This window comes from Trichoderma evansii (assembly GCF_050947405.1).
Source record: "Trichoderma evansii strain SZMC 28006 chromosome Unknown GGI43scaffold_30, whole genome shotgun sequence".
Classification (NCBI taxonomy): domain Eukaryota; kingdom Fungi; phylum Ascomycota; class Sordariomycetes; order Hypocreales; family Hypocreaceae; genus Trichoderma; species Trichoderma evansii.
In genome coordinates this window covers 151,148-170,323 of record NW_028145176.1, presented here as the reverse complement: position 1 = coordinate 170,323, position 19,176 = coordinate 151,148, and the positions used below count along the sequence as shown (strand labels likewise).

The 19,176-nt window shown below is 51.2% G+C and overlaps 7 protein-coding genes across 7 annotated transcripts; 3 read left to right on the top strand and 4 right to left on the bottom strand.

The window, feature by feature from the left end:
- The first annotated feature begins 1,753 nt into the window (after positions 1 to 1,753).
- GGI43DRAFT_261572 (uncharacterized protein) lies at positions 1,754 to 2,394 on the top strand. The gene has a single exon (XM_083200991.1). It carries the CDS (start codon positions 2,017 to 2,019, stop codon positions 2,350 to 2,352), a length of 336 nt encoding a protein of 111 aa, XP_083055909.1. The 5' UTR covers positions 1,754 to 2,016; the 3' UTR covers positions 2,353 to 2,394.
- Positions 2,395 to 3,816: 1,422 nt separating this feature from the next.
- On the top strand, positions 3,817 to 5,829 carry GGI43DRAFT_261518 (F-box protein). The gene is made up of 2 exons (XM_083200990.1): positions 3,817 to 4,302; positions 4,384 to 5,829. The coding sequence occupies exons 1-2, from the start codon at positions 3,935 to 3,937 to the stop codon at positions 5,633 to 5,635; spliced, it is 1,620 nt and encodes a 539-aa protein (XP_083055908.1). The 5' UTR covers positions 3,817 to 3,934; the 3' UTR covers positions 5,636 to 5,829.
- Positions 5,830 to 6,337: 508 nt separating this feature from the next.
- On the bottom strand, positions 6,338 to 10,242 carry GGI43DRAFT_417253 (uncharacterized protein). The gene is made up of 3 exons (XM_083207398.1): positions 9,771 to 10,242; positions 9,571 to 9,699; positions 6,338 to 9,494 (listed from the first exon to the last, which is right to left on the bottom strand). Exons 1-3 carry the CDS (start codon positions 9,784 to 9,786, stop codon positions 6,964 to 6,966), a joined length of 2,676 nt encoding a protein of 891 aa, XP_083055907.1. The 5' UTR covers positions 9,787 to 10,242; the 3' UTR covers positions 6,338 to 6,963.
- Positions 10,243 to 10,300: 58 nt separating this feature from the next.
- Positions 10,301 to 12,617, top strand: GGI43DRAFT_261412 (H(+)-transporting V1 sector ATPase subunit C). Its single transcript, XM_083200988.1, has 5 exons — positions 10,301 to 11,029; positions 11,097 to 11,191; positions 11,274 to 11,365; positions 11,423 to 11,915; positions 12,041 to 12,617. The coding sequence occupies exons 1-5, from the start codon at positions 10,738 to 10,740 to the stop codon at positions 12,245 to 12,247; spliced, it is 1,179 nt and encodes a 392-aa protein (XP_083055906.1). The 5' UTR covers positions 10,301 to 10,737; the 3' UTR covers positions 12,248 to 12,617.
- GGI43DRAFT_426011 (adenylyl-sulfate kinase) lies at positions 12,510 to 13,348 on the bottom strand (the record flags this gene model as incomplete). The annotated part of the gene is made up of 2 exons (XM_083208582.1): positions 12,510 to 13,137; positions 13,341 to 13,348. The coding sequence occupies 2 exons, from the start codon at positions 13,346 to 13,348 to the stop codon at positions 12,510 to 12,512; spliced, it is 636 nt and encodes a 211-aa protein (XP_083055905.1).
- Positions 13,349 to 14,004: 656 nt separating this feature from the next.
- GGI43DRAFT_261489 (HotDog domain-containing protein) lies at positions 14,005 to 15,798 on the bottom strand. Its single transcript, XM_083200989.1, has 3 exons — positions 15,114 to 15,798; positions 14,343 to 15,040; positions 14,005 to 14,271 (listed from the first exon to the last, which is right to left on the bottom strand). Exons 1-3 carry the CDS (start codon positions 15,238 to 15,240, stop codon positions 14,251 to 14,253), a joined length of 846 nt encoding a protein of 281 aa, XP_083055904.1. The 5' UTR covers positions 15,241 to 15,798; the 3' UTR covers positions 14,005 to 14,250.
- GGI43DRAFT_417245 (RNA-binding ribosome biosynthesis protein MAK21) lies at positions 15,793 to 19,065 on the bottom strand. The gene is made up of 4 exons (XM_083207397.1): positions 18,446 to 19,065; positions 17,255 to 18,390; positions 16,711 to 17,188; positions 15,793 to 16,649 (listed from the first exon to the last, which is right to left on the bottom strand). The coding sequence occupies exons 1-4, from the start codon at positions 19,034 to 19,036 to the stop codon at positions 15,876 to 15,878; spliced, it is 2,979 nt and encodes a 992-aa protein (XP_083055903.1). The 5' UTR covers positions 19,037 to 19,065; the 3' UTR covers positions 15,793 to 15,875.
- Positions 19,066 to 19,176: the final 111 nt, after the last annotated feature.

The window sequence follows — 19,176 nt, the reverse complement described above, 5'->3', positions numbered from 1 at the left end:
TACGAGCAGCAGTTGATACGGATCGTTCGCTGCTTCTACGGGGTATTTCTGGTGAAAAGGCTGTGCTGATAAGCACTCTGGCGTGTTGGTTCTCGCTGGGGCCATTCCGAACTCGCCGAGATAGGAATGCGATTTATGGGGACCATTGGTTGTTGTCCATCGTTCACCTTGATCTTCTCCTGGACGTACGTCACCGCGATCCGGTTTTGGGGCCGGAGTGTTCGGCATCACGTGACAACTATTTTTTTATATTTTATACTGTGCCATTATTCTGGCACTGGTATTGGGCTTTGAAGCCATTGTCACTTGAAATTTGACAGGTGGGTGGCTGATTATACAAGGTTTGTCTTTTCATACTTCTGGAATTTCGTTTATCAGAAATAGATCATTGTCAGCAAAGACAAAGCAAAAGCCAAGCTCCCCTTGACCTTGACAGCTCCGGGGGTTTGCAAGATCGCTGCTCGATGCCGGATCACAGTTTACAATTCGAAACGGCCACAGTGCTCCAAGGCCCGCCGCTGCGGGCGATCCGGAGAGGCTCTTACACGCAATACCAAACCTATGTACGCACCTGAATCGAGATATGCCCGGCGAAGGCGACGGCCTTATTTTTCCTGACCGAGGCAGCCCCAGGCGTCATCTGTGCCATGTTCCGGCAGAACTAGTTTTTGACATGATTCAGAAACTTTTTTTCCGCCATGCTGCTCATCATTACCCATTTCAGAGATCATCGAGTTACCTACTTTGGACGCTTGTCGACGGATTTAGGTAGGCAGCTAATTAGAAAGGGGGAGGCGGCTTCGGTAGTTTTTCGATGAATTAATGATTTCATGATCAGCCCCATCTACCGAGATGCCATGAGGGCAGCACCGGCGCCAGCTCCGTCAAGACTAGGTTGCTGGCATGTACTCTAACTGGAGAGAGGCAAAGCATAGAGATGCGACGTAGCACCACCACCACTACGCTGCCCGTCTTATTGTGCAACGTCTTTCAAGAGACTTTGAGCCGTGGTTGTGTGGGGGGCTGCTTGTCGGGGGAAGGGCATGGATGGACTGGGCCAGTCACCATTCGCAGCCGCAGTCTTGCCCTCTCGTGTTTGGATCGACAACTCTATGAGACACCAAAACGGCCGGAGTAGGGCCGCGGTGGCTTCCTCCCTCCTGCTGCGTCTCGTCTCTTGGTCCCTTCTCACGCTACCCTTACAAGACCCAGCACAGCTGCAGCTTTATGCCCAGTTGTTCATTCTCCAGCCCTATCCGTAGTGTACGGAGCATTATGTATGTGTATCCGTGTCTCGATCTCCATCCTCAAGGGAAAATTCGGCCGGCACGGATTGCGTTGCCGCAACGCCACGGCTAGGATAATAGCGCGACGGACGTCGGGTGCATGGACAATCACCAATCCATGTATGTTGACGCACGGCATAAAGAGCGAGCTGGACACTCGGACGTGATTCTTTGGAGATGCCAGTACAGGGCGTAGGGAGATCATCCTGTAGTCATCATCCCGTAGTCATCATTCCGTGTTCATCGACCCACGGGACCGACCTGTCGACCGCGATTGCTGAGGCGACGTCGATGCTTAGTAGTAGTAGTGGTTCTATTCTCTCATGTTATCGTTACACGGCCTAACCAAATAGAAGGAGACGGAGATAATGAGAGATGAGAGAGCAGACTATGGCATCCTTGGACTCTGCATGACGTTCCAATTCCAAGCAATTGCCGCCATTGATAAAAACCCGGCGTCGGGAATTGAGTTGTCGCTGGCGGCTTTCGCACGAGGCAAATGAATTAAAGCGGTTTCATGAATGGGCGCTTGCATCTCACGCAGGGCAGCACGCAGGGAGCTAGAAAATGGCACTCGGAACACGCCTGGGGCCATTGAGCCTTATTCGTCGTAGCAGCCGTGGTGTGCGTTGTTTGTTGTCTCCTCGCCGGAGGCCGCGACGCACGGCCTTCGCATCAATACGAGGAGTAGTAGTACTACCTACTTGGCAGCAGGCCATGCGGACCAACAATGGCTGGCTGCTTGTACCGACTCTGGGGTCTCCTGCTCATGGCGACCCTGCGACAGGTGAATGACGAGCAGCGTGCTAGTAGAGCTAGTAGCGGTGCTAGCAGCATTTGCGACACCCGCCTAGTCTTTATCTCTATGGAACTGTTATCTGGATCCACGACCATCTCGGGGATGCTTTGCGGCTGTGGATCGCGATTTGGCCCGAAAGTGACTTTTGAAGTGGGCTCGTACGCATGCAATTTATGGCGTGGCCAGAGCACAAGCACAAAGCACGACCACGAGCGAGCAGGCAACCGCTTTGAATGGCAGCCAGCGCTACGACTCTTGTCGGACTAGCGAGGCGCTGCGATTCGGATGGGGGAAGCAGAATATTCGACGTCTCGAAAAGAGGCCGTAGTGATTTTTTTTTTTTTTTTTTTTTTAAACTTTCCCCCCTTTGCTGACTCTGCGTGGTTGCGCACGTTGCGCACGTTGCGCGGCGCCGGCGGATTGGGCTGACGTCTGGAGAATGAAGCTTGATTGTGACGGCGGCGCTGGCCTAGTACGTAGTTGGTACTGTACGCCTTGGCTTGTTCGGCTAAATGCGAAAATCTCAGCAGCGCACGCGACGACTGCAAGTGTTCGCACCAAGAGGTCACTACGAAAGTACCTCGGGGTAAAGGCACCGGCCACTGGCCATTGGCAGCACGACCTGGCGATACTACCCAGTACATGCGACGGGTACCAGCGACTCTCAGCCGAAGCTTTGCCACGGATAGACTTTCCCCTGCCATGGCTGGCGCTGGGGACCTGCCATCGTGCGGATTCCCTCGCGGCGCTACTGTGCGGCCCGACTGCCCTGGGCCCCACCGAGGGCGAAAGACCTGAGTAGACGTCCCTTGGGGCATTCTTTGGAAGCGGAGGCGGCGCCCCCCTCTCCTAACGACGCCAGCCCCAGATGCCCCGGACGATGCCCCAAGGCAGACGGCGCACTGTACGGAGCTGCCCTGATTTGGGGTGCTCCCGAGGCCCGACGCAGCGCTGGCTCTGCGCTGAAAGCACCAGCTGCAGCCGCGCGCCGCGCACTGTGCGCCCAAGCTGGCTCCAGCACCTTTTTCCGTGCCGCTCCACTATTACGCCGGCCAAACGGCCGTCTGAGCGAATCAGCGCTCGCGCATTCCCTCGCCCTTATTGAGCCTTCGCAAAGGTTGCAGCGCCTGCAGAGGGGCCCTTTTGCCAGTCTCTGTTTTCTATTTTTCTTTTTTCTTGGAGTCCCCAGCGTTCCCAAGATCCCCCGTTTCCCACTAAGCCGTGCTGCTAGCGGGCCCTGTTCCACTGCCTGTTCCACTGTTCCACTGTTCCACCTGCCCACACATGCCAACATCCACTCGTTCGTTTCTCTTCCCCATTATCGCAAGTTCCTTACTCCCACACTTGGACTGGTCGGGCCTGGTCCTCCTCATTTCCTCATCCTCGCCCAGCCCGTCGAGAGCCTTGTCCTGCCAGCATCGCGTAGCACCTGCGTTTTCAGTTGTTTTTTTTTCCGCCTCGCATCTCCAAATCGCATCCGCATCCGCATCGAAACCCGTCGCGCGCTTATACATTTACACGGACGACACAGTGGCAGAGCGACCCAGGCCCAGCACGAGACGAGACAAGACGAGACAAAACAACACACGCATCGTGAGCCGTCACTGAGCTGACGCTGCCCTCGCCGCATCCTTCGCCGCATCCCCTTCCCCTCTCCTCCTCTCCCTCCCTACTGGGCGGCGTCGCCATACCATTCCCCGCCATGTTAAGACCGCTGCTCTCTCCCTGCGCCCAGCAATAGAGACGCCTTCAACCCTCCGAGCTGGCCAGCGCGGCCGCTCGTCCCCCGAATAGAATCGCACCTCGTCACTCGTTCTTCTGGCCTCCATCGCCATCGACATCGCCCACCATGGCTGAGCATCAGCGCCGCGTCGCCGCTATGGATCCGCCTCACATCACCGAATTCGCCTCTGAGCGCTACTTCGAGAAGCTCAACCAGCTGCATGCCAACAACCAGCAGCAGGCGGAACATGCGGAATCCAGCGCTTCGACGACGACGACCACCATCCACGCCTCCTCCACGTCGAGATTCATCCTGCCGCTGCGAGACTCGAAACCGGCGGAATACGATGCTGTCAAGCCTGCCGACTCGAAACGCGATAAGAGCCGTTTCTTCAGTATCCGACACAAAGTATCTTTATTACATTCCAAATCCGATGCGGCGGAAGCTACATCTATAGCGCATTCAAGAGCTTCCACGGAATCGACGCGAAAAAGGTTCGTCTGATCTTAATCAGCCCGTCAATAACAAAGTTAATTAAATGCTAATTTTGAGTTTGCTTTCTTCCCCACATGTAGTGTTCCTCTTGATCAGCTATTACTCGCATTACCGAGCGAACTTCAGATCCAGATCGTCTCGTCTCTCCCTCTAACCGATATCCTTAACCTCCGATTAACCTCGAAATCATGGCATGCGCTCATCACCCTCAACGAAGTCCCTATTGTACGATATCATCTCGACCATAATATACCCGCCTACGCCACCCGTCTATACCCGCTTAGAGACTCTTCCGACATTAATTTCCATTACCTGTGTGGCTTGTGGCATCGCCTTCATGTTGCGGCTAAGCTGTCGTACCTGATGTGCGAATGGATTACGAAAGATATTTTCCTAAGGACAACCGAAGCTCAGAAATTAGCCTTCGCACCGCAGCACGAACGTATGCGCCGACGACTGATTCCTTTGCTCTTCACCGTTTTCCACTTTTTCGAAACATACAGAAAATTACACCTGAAATACATTGCGGAAAAGGGGAATGGCCTGCTAAAGGAACCTTACACGGTGAACCCGATCGAAACGGAAATCATGAACATGTACGACAACCGGACGTTGCTGAGAGTACATGAAGTTTTCCCGCTCATCATCTCCTCTTTCTGCCGCCGCTTGCGACCGCCGACGTACGTTGGTCGAGTGGAACGATCCCTTCGTGGTTACCTGAGGGAACGACCTCCCGACGAGGTTCATGTGGCCATCTTATGCCTGGGGGGCCTTCGTCAAGTGGAAAGATTGTGGGAGACAAAGGGCTATAACAACCGACGGGGTGCTGTTGATGTTTGGTTCAGCTCTCTCACCAAGGAGCCCGTGGTCGAAGCACCTGCCAAGGGCAACCGGTTGGGATTGAAAGGATTTGGGCGAAAGAAGTCAACAAGTGGCGACCGACCTCCGAACCGATCATCATTCAGCGAAGGGGGCCGTAGGAGTCCGTGGGGATCAGTAGATTCCACCCATAACGGAGGCTTTGTCCCATACAGCGTCTTCAACAGCAGTCTTTCCGCTGATGCGCCCATGGCTCCTCTCGATCGCGACCAGGCCAAGACTCTACTAGGAGACCTGCCACAGCTACAACAAATATGGTTAGCAACGGCAGAGGCCATGATTATGGAACGGAAAATTGTTCAGCGGCCGCAAGATATAAAACGAAACCAGCAGGTTATGCTGGACCTTATTGGAGAGGATGGTCTGGACGAAGAAGACGAATGGTACTATGGTCGCCATATGTCTGAATCCGTAAAGCCTCCGGCCGCAGCTCTCGGCGACGATGGAGATTAAAATAATCTCCCCTATCAATCTCACCGACGACATTTACGGCTTACCTCCACCTTTCTTCCTCTTTATATATATATTTTCATGCTCGTTACGACCGAGCGTCTTATCTTTTTCTGATACTAAAGCAAGAACTCCTGCTTACACCATTTTTTCCTTGTGTATGTGTGTCCATTTGACACAAAGAAGCATTTACGAGGCGTTTTTTTCGGGTATGGGAAGAATCCGCGAGATATGGATTCCAATGGTTTGTGTGGATTACTTGGGCTTTATACTGTGGCTTTTTGTTGTTGCTCCTTTTTTTTCTAACTATATCACTTGTCATATCCCTTCCTTCTTAAAGATTTTCCTTTTTCATCTTTTTTGTTCTTTTATTGCTTTTGTGTTTTGGCTATTAAATGCCTACCTGATCTGTTGTCATGCCTGGGGTTAAAAATATTAGTTTATCCTGCATAGGCGCAGCTGTTAGCCGCATGCATAGATCTTGCGCAAAATCTCTGTCTTGTCTTATCTCATCTGGTAAACCAAGCTTGTTGCTTTCTACTTTCTTTTCCTCTTCTTCTTCTCTCTTTGTTTTTTGACAAGCCAACTTTTCTTTTTTTGTATTGTATACTCTCATTCATTTTCAATAGCTTCAGCGAAGAAGAAAAAAACCTTTTGGCTACTTGGCTAAAATCTATTTTGGTCGCAAAAAATACAGAAAACATATTTCAAATCAAAACTGATATGTACTCATTTATTTCGCTTGTGACTCTTTGCTTATATATATATATATATATATGAACATACATAAGTATATACACATAACCACCCTCTGTGTGACTACCTAGATGATAATGATTGGACTATATTTGTCGTATTGTGTGTCTAAGGCTCTGCTGCCCCCCAGGTTCAGCCGTGTTGGCAAACAAAAAATGAGAGGAACTTCTCCAAAGATACGTCTCTTCGCTTCAAAAGATTGAAACAATTTTTTCGTCTGTGAAAAAGGAGGGTAAGAAGGAAAAACAAAAAAGGAGAAAACAAAATCATAGCACCATGCATGCACGCTCTCATCATAAGTCTCATCTGCCCAGAAAAACAAAAGAGGAAAATAAACAACAATGTTTGCCTAAACTCCCTGAAACCCATCCTGATTATTTGTACGCCAAAAAAAAATCTCCGAAAAAGAACCCTGTTTTGCTTCAAGGGGGAAAAGGGGGTGAGATTTTGCCGCTGGTCAACTCTCTCCCATGCGTTACATTTTTTTCTCTTCTCATTATATAACGCCAAAACGTACACAGTTAATCAAAAAACCAAGGCGGATTATCAAAGCCATCACCATCTAAAAAGTCATCCTATTGGCGGCCCATGGCTTGATATATCCTCTCTCTCATGTTAGGCTCAACCAAGGTCACATCGAGCGGCGTAGAGTCGCCAAATGCCGCCGCAGAGTCTTGCACATCGCGCTCGTTCAAGCCGTAATCCATGTCAAGGTAGCTATGTTCCGTGAAGGACGGGAAATGGCCTAGACTAGATGTTGTAGGCGCCGAAGCCGAAGTTGCGGGGACTTGCTGGCTGCTGGCGAAGTCAGAAGATGGGTGGCGAGCTGTGGGGGTATGGCCTGATTGACTGCGCGAAATTGCCAAAGATGCTTGCTGTGATAAGCTGACTGTGCGGGCGTCGTCAGAGCTCTGCCTTGCCATATTGGATGAAGACCCAAACGACGAAGTTTGGTTGTTACCGGTGCCTCTGGCAAAACTACCGCTATTGGTGGCCGCATGTCCCAGCTGGCCCGGAAGCTGCCTAGCCTGATTATAAAAGCCTTGTGAGGACATGCTCGTTGGGCTACTTCCGTACATCTGGCTCGGCGCTCTAGGCCTCGAAGACCCTGGAGGCATATGTCCAACCTGCTGAAGCTGTAGTGGAGGCCGCATCCCTGCATTCTGCTGATGAGGTCTCTGAGGTGTGTACTGCTGAGACTGCGGCTGGTTTTGGAGTGACTGAGTCTGACCCTGAGGCTGTGTTGGTGACCGCTGCGAATGGTGATGGTGCTGCTGCTGCTGCTGCTGCGGTTGCTGTTGCAAATGCTGTGGATTCGAAGCTTGTCTCACAGCAGCATTAGCCAGTTGGGTATCAAAGTTGTTGGAAGCCATGGTTTGAGAGATGCCGTTGTAGCTGTTATTCAGGACAGGCGATGTGGTCATACCTGCTCGGCCGGGCTGAGAGTCAACATTATTGAAGATGGGATTCTGAAGCGATTCTCTCGACACTCGTCGGCGTTTCATGTTAGTCTGATCAGACGTAGCGTTATGTAGCGGTGTATCATCGCCTTGTCGCATATGCAATGAAGAATCAGTTTTTGTGATGGTTGCCAAGGACTCTCTAGCGACCTGAGCTGCATCACCACCCTTTCGTTTCTTCGGATGTGGGTGATTGTTGATGGAGCGGAATTGATCCAAAGATTGCATTGCCGCTCCAGACCAGCTACTCGCAGGCGGAAATGCTGCCTGACTTCCCTGAGGAGCACGGCTGGCCATGTGTGCGGTATGCTGTGTTGTTGCGCTCTCTGGCAGTGGGGGTGAGGGGTGTTGCTGCTGTTCTGGCCTGGGATGCACCGTACTTGCAAAGGATGAAATATTATTCTGGCTCTCCGTCGCTTTGTGCGATAAAGGAGACTGCGTAATAGGATTGGAGGCTGAAGAAGTAGGTAACAAGGTGTGAGGAGCTTCTGCAGCCGCTTGGCCAGCTTCAGGAGTATTCTTTGGTCGATTTTTAGAACCTTTAGGGCGACCTCTCTTCTTGCCCGTTCCTGGGGTGCTCATGATACTAGAATCGGGATCAAGATGACCTGGTATGTCGGTATGATACGCAGGGTTGGCAAGTCCGTTTTGGGATTGCTCGATAGATCCATCGGGTCTTCTCCCCAGATCAGATTGAGATGGCTGGGTGCTGGCTCCATCGACTTGGTTGGACGAATGGGCCGGATCTGACTTTTTTATGCCCTTATCTATGCGAGGTTTGGAGCTTTTACTTCCCTTTGGCCGTCCTCGCGGTCTTTTGATAGGAGTTACGGTAGCTTCACCAGTGGCATTCTGTCCCTCTGATGGATTAGGAGCAGGTTCAGACAGAGAGGCTGTAGAGGCTGGCTGAGCAGGAGGAGCGGCTCTGTTGGTGGAATCGGATAAAGCAGGAGCTTGGGCTGATGTAGGTACATCTGAAGCAACAAGGGCGGCAGGAGCAGCGGCAGAGGCTATATCTGCGGTTTGTAGAGACGGATGCAGCGCTAGAGCTGAAGGGTTTCCCTCGACTGGAGGGAATATCTCGGCGACCCAGCCGACAAAAATGGATCCCTGACCATTGTTGCGTCCACTGTCTGGGAAGTCGAATTCGTACGATGAAGGCGCGCCGGGAATGCCTCCAAAGTATGCCAGCGCTTTACACAGCTGATCCACCACCACCATAGGATTTAAGCTGCGTAGGAGAGTGAGGAGTCGAGCTTGCTCAGCTTTGGCCTCATGCGGTAAGGGTCCCAGGGTGCGTCCAGGTAGCGAGTAGGCAGAATTGAGATAGCCATTTTGCGAAGCTCCGTACGCTGGGGCTGAAGATCGCGGGTCTGATTCGGTTGGTGGGTTCCACGCCAATTTGCTACGCTTGATGGATTGATAGCCGCGCATATTGGCCAGCCTCGCCGCCGCCTCCGTCTCTTCACTTGTGCGCTTTGCGGCAGCATTCCGTAGGGCGGCCTGTGAGCTATTTATATCGATGTGCATCACGCCAAAGTTGCCGTTCTTGTTGTCGGCCTTGCCCTTGAGTTTGCTGGGTACCGGATTTTTGACCCGGCCATCGGTGGTATGGATGGAGACTCCATCCGGGGCGTCGGTCACATCTAAGCATTGGAATAAGTATATTGATTCTCTCAAAAGCCGCTCGATCGAACCCAACGAAGCATTGCGCCTACATACCATGACTGGAAGTGCGGATCGGCGTCGAAGACCGCTGGCCGGGAGTTGCGGATAGTTCCGGCGCGCCGTCAGCTTTGGGGGCCACATCTTCAGTCGCAGGAGAATCGCCGAGGATGATGGTCGCAGAAGCTGCCACGGGCAAGTTAGCGACAACACGAGCCGGGACAGTGGCGGAAAAAGCACCAGGCGAGGGAACGAACCTATCGCTGCGGCCATGGCGCTGGGAGAGGTCCCGGGACGATGCGCCCGCAGACCACTTCATGCCCACGCGTGGGCGAGGCGAATTGGTGCTCGAGAAGGATGCAGAGGATCGCCTGGGTTTAGGGCAGAGACAGAATGGTGTTTTGGCCGAGGACGATGGAGAAGACGAGCGAGAGCAAACAAACTGGCCCCGGAATTGCCGTCTCGGGGCGCCTCACATGTTCCGGAATTGCGGGGCGGTCAACGGTCGTTTGTATCGCTTCAGACGCCTTGAGGTCGCGCTTTGCAGGCTGTTGTCATGTCCATGGCCTGACCAGAAGAGTTGGCGGTGCACGGCGCAAATCGTCCTCTTGATGTTGTCGGCCCAGACGGGCCTAGCGCTGGCAGTGCGCTGTGGTTCTTATGCATGTTTCGGGGGTGCGGCAGCGCCACGAAAAAGAGCGTCGCATAAATGAATATTTCTATATGCGGGTTATAGAGCACAAGTACTCCGTACGGCGCAGGTAGAAGCTGCGGGAGTGCGCAATACCGAGTTTATTCCACGCAAGGCGAGGGGCCGGCGCTTAACGGGGGAGTCTCAGTCGAGGTACTCGGTACTTTGAGCCGCCTGTCTCAGATCGTTCCCTGCACGCATCGCCTCGTACTGAATACTTTACTGCCGCCCCCACCACTGAAGCTGCTGGCTAGACTGTCACTGGATCTCACTACAGTAAGGCAATGCTCGCGAACTGCTTCTGCGTCGCAATCCATACATGTAGCTAAGCTGTCGATCGAAGCTTCTCGCGGGCGCTGTTGCTTCTCTTTCAAGATCAGAGCTGCGGTTGTTATCTGGGCCTGCACGTGGGAGTCTCCATATATCTGAACTCTCTTTGCTTCTTGCCTTCCCTCGTTCCTAATTTCTCGCCTTTTTCTCCTCGTCTTCTCCTCGTCGGGTCTACTTCTACCTCCGTTTTCGTCACCACCGCCATGTCAAAATATGCGTTGATATCGCTCCCTCAGAGTGCGTTCGACTCTGGAGACCGCGATGAAGCAATCTCGTCTTTAAGCGCGACCATCACATCCGACAATGGCACTGTGTTGCCGTTCAGCATCCCGGATTTCAAAATCGGAACTCTGGACCTGCTCGTCCAGCAAGCCGATGACTTGGCCAAGCTCGACGCCGCCTGCCAGACAGTCGTCGCCAAGGTTGCGGATTCCTTGCGCACAGTGCTCAACAATGACGAGGACCGGATGGCCTCGTACAAGATGGTCAATGACAGTCAGTCGAGCCAGATATGCGCTGCTATATGGATTATGTGGATGGTGGGGCTGACAACTTGTGGCAGAGCCAACCGATCACTACCTGCGCAACTTTAGCTGGAATAAGATGAGATACCGAGCCGACAAGCCTATTGCTGATCTCATTAGCACTCTTCAGAAGGTATGGCCTTTCCCTTTCCTTCTCCTAGTTGCCGGCACAATGTCGTATTTGTTGGGGGAAGCTCATCCTGACCGTGATCCAGGAGCTCAACACAGTCGACAACGACGTCAAGTCCAAGTTCAACCAGTATAATACCGTCAAGACGAATCTTGCACAGCTCCAAAGGAGACAAACGTAGGCACTGTGCATCTACCCGAATGTTCCTCGCTAATTGGCTTGTTTCGGCTGCAGTGGTACTCTCGCGACGAAATCTCTCACCCCGATCGTAAAGCCATCACTGCTCGTTCAAGACTCGGAGTACCTCGAGACTCACCTCATCGCCGTGCCGACGAATGCGAAGAAAGACTTCATTAAGAGCTACGAAACCCTCGCACCCATGGTAGTGCCCCGATCCTCCGTGGAAATCGACCATGACGACGAGTTCACGCTGTTTGCCGTCGTGACTTTCAAGAAGCACAGCGCCGAGTTTGTCCACAAGTGCCGAGAGCAAAAGTGGACACCTCGTCAGTATAAATATGTCGAAGGTGGCCGTGAAGAAGAGCAGCGGGAGCTGGATCGTGTAACCAACGAAGAGCGCAAGGTCTGCGGCGAAGCTCTGCGCATGGGAAGGACTGGGTGGAGCGAAAGTGTCATGATCTGGGTGCATGTCCTTACCTTGCGCGTCTTTGTTGAGGCCGTGTTGCGGTACGGATTGCCGCTGGACTATGCTACGGCTCTGATCAAGGTATGCTATATTCTTCCCCTTATTTTATTTACCCATTAGACATGACCTGCTCATACCCCTGATTGCTTCTTTGACTTGATGCTACATTACTATTCATCTATGTATACTGACTACATTTGGAACAGACGACGCCAAAGCTGGCCCCCAAGGCAAAGGCAGCGTTGGACTCAAAGTACTCATACCTGGGTGGAAATGCATTCGGAAGGGACAAGCACGGCAGGGTCACGAAAGATGACGCTGCGCTTAGCTCAGAGATGGCCGCGGCGGGATTAGGGACCGGCGAAGGACACGAGTACACGGCTTTTGTGTATTATGAGGCTGAATTTCCCTGAAGCGGGTATAGAGAGGATTTCTTTCTAAAAACGTCATGCGCCTGTATCCTATGTTTGTCGTTTCCTCTTCCTTCTAGAGAGTATTTTTCACTTAATTCCTTCCCCCTTCTTCTATATCAATCAATCCGCCTTTTAGGAAAGTAGTCTAGAGTGCCGAAGGCAAAAAGCATTTACAGCCCATATACCATGAGTGTCCCTATCCTACTCTTGAAACCAAGTGTGACTTTTGTTACTGCATTTTCGTTATTTTAATTATTGCTTTTTAGTTCTTAACCTCTGTGCTCTTGATGTAGCCCTTTTCGCTGAGCCAGTTTGTGATCTGCGCAACGCATTCCTCGACGGTGTTCTCGTGAGTCTTGATTGTAATCTCAGCGCTCAAAGGCTCCTCATAAGGCGCAGAGATGCCAGTGAATTCCTTGATCTCGCCAGCGCGGGCCTTTTTGTAGAGACCCTTGGGGTCGCGCTGCTCAGCAACCTCGAGAGGCACATCGACGAAGACCTCAACGAACGGGATGGGCTCGTCGCCATCCTGGTTGGTCTGGGCGTGGAGCTGGCGCGCAAGATCGCGGTCAGCGCGGTAGGGGGAGATGAAGGAGGTGATGGCGATGGTGGCAGAGTCGGCAAACAGCTTGGCGACCTCGCCGATGCGGCGGATGTTCTCGTTGCGGTCTGCCTCGGAGAAGCCCAGGTCCTTGTTGAGGCCGAAGCGCACGTTGTCGCCGTCGAGGCGGTAGGCAGAGATGCCCAGGTGGAGGAGGTGCTGCTCGAGGGCGGTGGCGACGGTGGATTTGCCAGAGGCAGAGAGGCCTGTCAGCCAGATTGTGAGGCCGCGCTGGCCGCGCAGCTGGTTGCGCTCCCGGCGGGAGAGGGAAGGATGCCAAGTGATGTTGCTGTTGACAATTGTGAAGTTAGCGCAAACTGCGATTTACTAGATCTTGCTTCGTTATATGATTAAATGCGTGTGTGTAGTATTTGCGCGAAGAGCGCATAATCCGGGGAAATGGATAAGAATCTCGCGATAATGGGTTTTTGGAGGAGAGCGAGCCTCACTGTCGCCAGGCGGGGGAGGGGCAATAGATTGATGGTTACGCACGTGGCCATTGTGTATATGAGAATGATTTATAAGGAAAATGAATTCCAATGAGACCGATGATAACGCAAATCGCTTGTTTTAAAAAGGACAAAAAAAAGAAAATAGTAAGAGCAGATGGGAACAAAGTTGACAGAAAGGAGGATGTGGAAACAGAGTTGCGATATATAAAGGGATGATTAATGGCGATATGCGAGATGGGCGATCATTTTGGCCGCGTTGGAATCCTGCATACGTACCGCTGCTACTATGCCATTCGGGCCCTCGCCGTCATCGCCAGCCGTTACTTCTCTCCTTCTCTCCGCGTACTAAAAAAAAAATACAATCTAGTCTAAACCAGAAAACCCACATACTACCCCATATAAAGCGAGGATTCCTCAAAATCGTTGGGCAAACTACGCCCAGGGTGATGATGTGCTAATCGAGGAGGCTGATGGCGACAGCCCGAAACCGCCGACTTCCGCAATGTGATCCCCGCTGTTTTTTTTATGCTAAAGTATTTTTCTCTCTTTTTCCTTCTTTGCCTTTGTAAGCAGTATATTACCATGTGTTTTCACTTGTTATGAGTGTTTATGTGGCTGTTTTATACCAATGCGAGGATGTAAGATGTAAATAAAGCATCTAAAGAGGCTTGATTCTAATTCGCTGTAAAAGACAATCCTTCGTCTACTCTATAGCTCTGGGTACTAAGCAAGTACCATCTATTATCTCATATGTACAACGTATACCATGATGTAATGTATACGCTGGGTCTTGTGTATATCCGATGCCTCCTGTCGCTTTCATTCAAAACAAGATTAGAAGGGCAATGCAAATCAAAATAAATGAAACATCCCGCATGTTTATTCCCAGCCACCATCATCAGTCCGACTGATCTCGGCTGCTCTCAGCAATCCACAGTCCATGTAAATTCTTATACGATTGAGGGCATCAGCTAAATAATTATGTCAGCACTATACATATACAAAAGAAAAAGAAGACCATTCAACAGAGGGTCAAACTTACAGCTGCATACTTGGGCGAGACAAACAGTCCCTTCGCCTCGACCAAGACTGTCGGCTTCTCGCCAGGCTCCGGCAGTGTCTCGATGCTTCCTACAGACCACGCCTTGCGTCCCTCAACCTTAGTCGTCGTTCCGCGAAGCACCAGGAAGCTATTCGCCGGTGTCGGTTTGCGATAGTTGACCTCCAGGTTGGCCGTCACGGCAATATTGTGGGGAAGAGCGCCGAAACATCCTCTCGCCATGCCTTCGTCCAGCATCGTGGCCAAGAATCCGCCGTGGACGAGGCCTGGGTGGCCGCATACCTGGTCTCCGATGTAGCTGATGCTGACGATGGACTTGCCGCCGTCTTCGATGAATGCGATCGGCGGGACGACCATCTTGCCGTTACCCTGTAGGACGCCGGCTGTGAGACTCTGGCTGCGAATACCATTCGCCATCTTCAGGTGCGGCCGTGACTCCTTGAACTCGGGCCGTGATCTCAGTTCCTTGACCAGTGGGTGGTTGTTGATTGTGTCTTCGATACGCTGGATATCGTCGGTGTCGGGCACAAAGAGCGTCGATGTCTCTGCGTCTGTGAAGTGAGAAAAGCCTTGCTGCACCATCGAGTACCATGTTGCAGCTGCTCCGATGCTGCCAAAGGCGGCGCCATATAGGATCAGGCCGAGACCTCGTCCGATTCGTCCCTTGGGAGCTGCGGCAGCTGTGAAAAAGACCCCATCGTTAGTCAACGTCCTGTATGCCACTCAATGAACAAAAATATAGTCAAAACTCACCCTGTGCGGCCTCAGCATAGCATCGTCGCTGACCAACCCCTTTAATCGCAGTAAGCGGCGACTGTTGGCCACTTCGAGCGATCTGACCGAGTCGGCGCCCGCCACGAGCAACTTGTTGACTGAACATTCTGGCAAATGTTTCTTTTTCTTTTTCTCCGTAATTACACCTTTCTTTACACTTCCTCTCTGTAACAGAAACAAGACAAAGGAAACCTAAAAGAAAAATTAAAGAAGCAAGAAGATTGTATTAAAAGAGCGGGATTACCGAGGCAAAGGTGATCCGATTGCGCGCCTAAATTAAGACCCTCCATTACGCCTTTGCTGGCGCAATTATTTGCCGATAAGATACACTGATAAGGCTTATCGGTGGCCGATTAGCCCGATTCTAGCCAACCCTGCGGCTTAGACCTGTCGGCGTACCCGGTTTTGGTGTGGTTGAAGAGCCTCGGATATATCAAGTAACTTTGTCGGGATTATTTGCCATTTTTGGCTGCTCTATTACTTATTATGGCTGCAATGACAGTAATACCGGAAACCCATCAAGAATGTAAGTAGTATCTTTATGGTCGCGCGAAGATAGCACCCGTGAAGAATCTCACGACGTACACTCGCCTCGACTAACGGGGGAAAATAAAAGAAGTGGTCCTTTACATGTCACTTACACCACTTACACCCAAATGCTCCAAGTATTCCGTAGACACTGGTATTCTCGCTGCCTCAAAAGAATGCTTTTCCCTATTATTAATTTCTCTTTGTCTATTTTTACAAGTCTTCTTCGTCTCCACCCAAAAGCTCTGCATAATCATCCACGGACGCAAATGTAGGCAGGCCCTTGAGCATCTTTCTCCTGGCCTTGCGCTTGTCAACCTTCTCCTCGTCTGAATCGGCCACATCTGGGGCAACCAGGCCATCCTCCTCATCGCCTTCCTCCTCATCTGAAAAGTCATTGAATTCTACACCCATGTCGTCATCCTCGTCGTCCTCATCATCGTCCTCATCCAGCGACAGGGCAGGTGAGTCGTCGTCGTCAGATGCCATATCCAGCTCATCCAAATCGTCAAAGCCAGCATCAGAAGCATCTTCATCAATGTCAGGCTGAGCATTGACCAGTGCCTTCCAGATTTCATCCTCTTCCGCATCCTCGTCTCCATCTTCGCCGCCTGCCGCGCGTGCCTTCTTAGTAGATTCCTTGGGCTCTTTGGAAACGTGCTGGAAGTATTTGTGGAAGAAGACATCTTCGGCAGCCACATCGTCTGCTTTCTTGTTCCAGAATGCAGCAGAATTGACTTGAGTTGTAGATGCGCTAGTGCGCCCACTACCGAGCCAAATATCTCCAATGTCCTTGGCAGCCTTGAGAGGCTGCATAATAGAAGCACCACGTGTATCCGAAGCCTTCGCGTTCCTGTAGACGAACTTATCCAAGAACTTGATGAGAGTGTGGCTGTCCATATCAGGCTTCATCATTTTCTGGCTTCTATCCAACAGCGCAGAGGCGAATCTCTCGACAGCAGGGTGGAAGTGTTGTTGAATAGGGATCTAGGACAATAGGTTAGTCATTCGTAGTGCATATTATGTGACTATAAGAGGGTGAACATACTACTTCCCACAGACAGCTTCTATGAGCATTGCTGTGTACAGGATCTCTTTTGCGGCCATCATATGTTGGTCGGTCCTCGGGTGCCTCGTCATCAAATACTGATTCTTCCGGCTCCTCAACCAACGTTGAAATATCAGGGAAGGTTTGCCTCAAATGGGAGATGACGTAGAGCAACCCGCAGATAAAGGGGGGCTGATGGAGACCTGATACCTGCAGCATTCGCTTTGCGAAAGCCTTGACTCTTCTCACATCAACATCATTCTTCAGTGCTCGCAGTAACAGGTTCAAGTAAAGTGCCTGTTTTGAAGAGGTTATCAGACGTGGATCCAGGAGCGACTCGTACAGCGTCCGATAGAATCGATCGCTGCCGAGATTTCTGGTCGTAGAGAGATGTTGAATTAAGAGTAAAGCTTGAATGCCAGTGTTGAAGTTGGCAGAGTGCGCAATCTTGAAGAGGGTATCAAGATGGCGTTCCAAACTAGTGACAAGTCATTAGCATGCATACAGGCATAACATAGCATTAATTGGTTTTGAAAGTACTTACACCGTATCATTGGTGCCCACAAAGGGTGCGGCACGGTTCACACCGGTCAACAGGGCAGACACAAGCTTGTCAGCTGCCTCGGCTTCTGGGACAGAAGGGGCTGCAGCCTTTGGCTGTTTGCCCTTCTTTCCAAATGAGCCTTTGCCGGATTTCTGAGCCTGGTTGGGTTCATCCTCTATCGGCATTCCAAGCTTTCCCGTTTTAAGAATTGTAGCAAAAAGGACAAAGTAGATACGAAGAAGAGATTCAGCTACTGCCGGCTCTTTGTTTGAAAGAATTGTTTGGTTGAGGGTGTTGATGGCATAGTAACGCACTCGATGATCTGCTGAAGGTCGAAGGAGGATCTCCTGCTCTATTGTTCGCACGATAATCGGCTTCATACCAGGATGTGAGTTTTGCAGTTGCAAGAGAAGGTATGAAGCTCGGGAAGAGATCTTTCGATCACGATCACCAAGCTTGTTTACCAAGAGAGTGAGAAGGTTCGATTCTTGTTCCGGCTTATCCTTGAGCAAGGCATAGACAAAGTCGACGGCTCTCATTCTTGAATATTCAATTTCATCAGAGCACCAGACTTCCAAGAGCTGGATCATTTTGAAATAAGTATCCTTCAGCCAGTCTTCGTACGCCCAAGAGATCAAATGAGCTTGTGTGATTTTACCGGGAAGAGGCTGGCTTGGAGCCCAAGTTTTGGCGGAAGCCCGCTGGAGAGAGCCCAGCAGCCCAGGCTGAGCTTGGAAGTTCCTCAATCGTCGGTCTGATGGCAACACTGTGCCGGGGCCGAGCATATCCACGAGTGCTCCAATAGCTCCGATGGCCTGGGCTCGGCTTTTCTTGGAAGCCAGGTTCATCAAAGAATCGAATGCGCGAATGTTGTGAACGGGAGACTCTTGACAAGCCAAGGTGAGGGCGGAAATCTTGTCTGTAAGAGTACCAGATGTCATGATGGTAGCAAGAAACTTGTGAGATGAGGACGCAAAGATGGTCGTTCTATATTTCGCCGCCTCCGTCTCCAAAAGGTATTTTCCGTGTTCTTTCAGTGAGTTTATGGCCGACATGAAAGGACCAATGTCATCGACTTGAGGTCCAGGCAGTTGAGCCAATCTGGCAACGTGCCAGTCCGCGCGTGGCTCGAAAATCTAGTTTACTAAGTTAGTTGTCAGAGATGCCATTGACTCAAGGATATTAGCTTACCAGGCCTTCAACCCTTCGCATTTCATTCTCTGCAGGTCCTTTTTCTTTTGGGGCTTTGGAGTTTTCGCTGTTGCCCTTGTTCTTATTCTTATTGCTGACCTCTTCCTCGCTATCATCGTCTTCCTCTTCGTCCTCTTCGTCCTCTTCGTCTTCCTCCTCCTCCTCTTCTTCTTCCTCATCGCTAGCATCATTTGGTATCAGTCCGGAGAAACCAAGTTCCTTCGAAAGAGCTGCCAGCTCATCCTTCAGGCCCTTGTCTACCGGTGCCTTTGACCCAGTAACTTCATCGTCAGATGCAACGTCATTGATCATGCGCCAGTCCTCTTCATCTCCTCCCAGGGCCTTGATCTCAGCTAACAAAGCATCCTTATCGTCGCTGGTGCCGTTCGCGGCCGGTGCACCCTCGGAATCGCGCTGCTTTCGCTGTTTCTGCTTGCCAGAGACTTCAGTAGGCGGATGCTTTCGCTTTTGTGAATTGCCGTTCAATTTCGCTTCAATTTGAGAAGTGATTTGAGACAATCCATTCTGAAGACGAGCTCCATCATCGTTTGAGCGCTGTGGCCCTTTGCTTTTCTTGGAATGTTTCGCCATAGCGTCGGTGCCGCTGCCTTGATGGTAAAAATTGGCTGCTTCAAATTTCAGATTCAGAATGCGACGCAAGTATTTTTTGAAATATTTCTTATCTTATCGCCCCATCAAAATGCGGGCGTTTATCGCGGCTACTCTTAGCG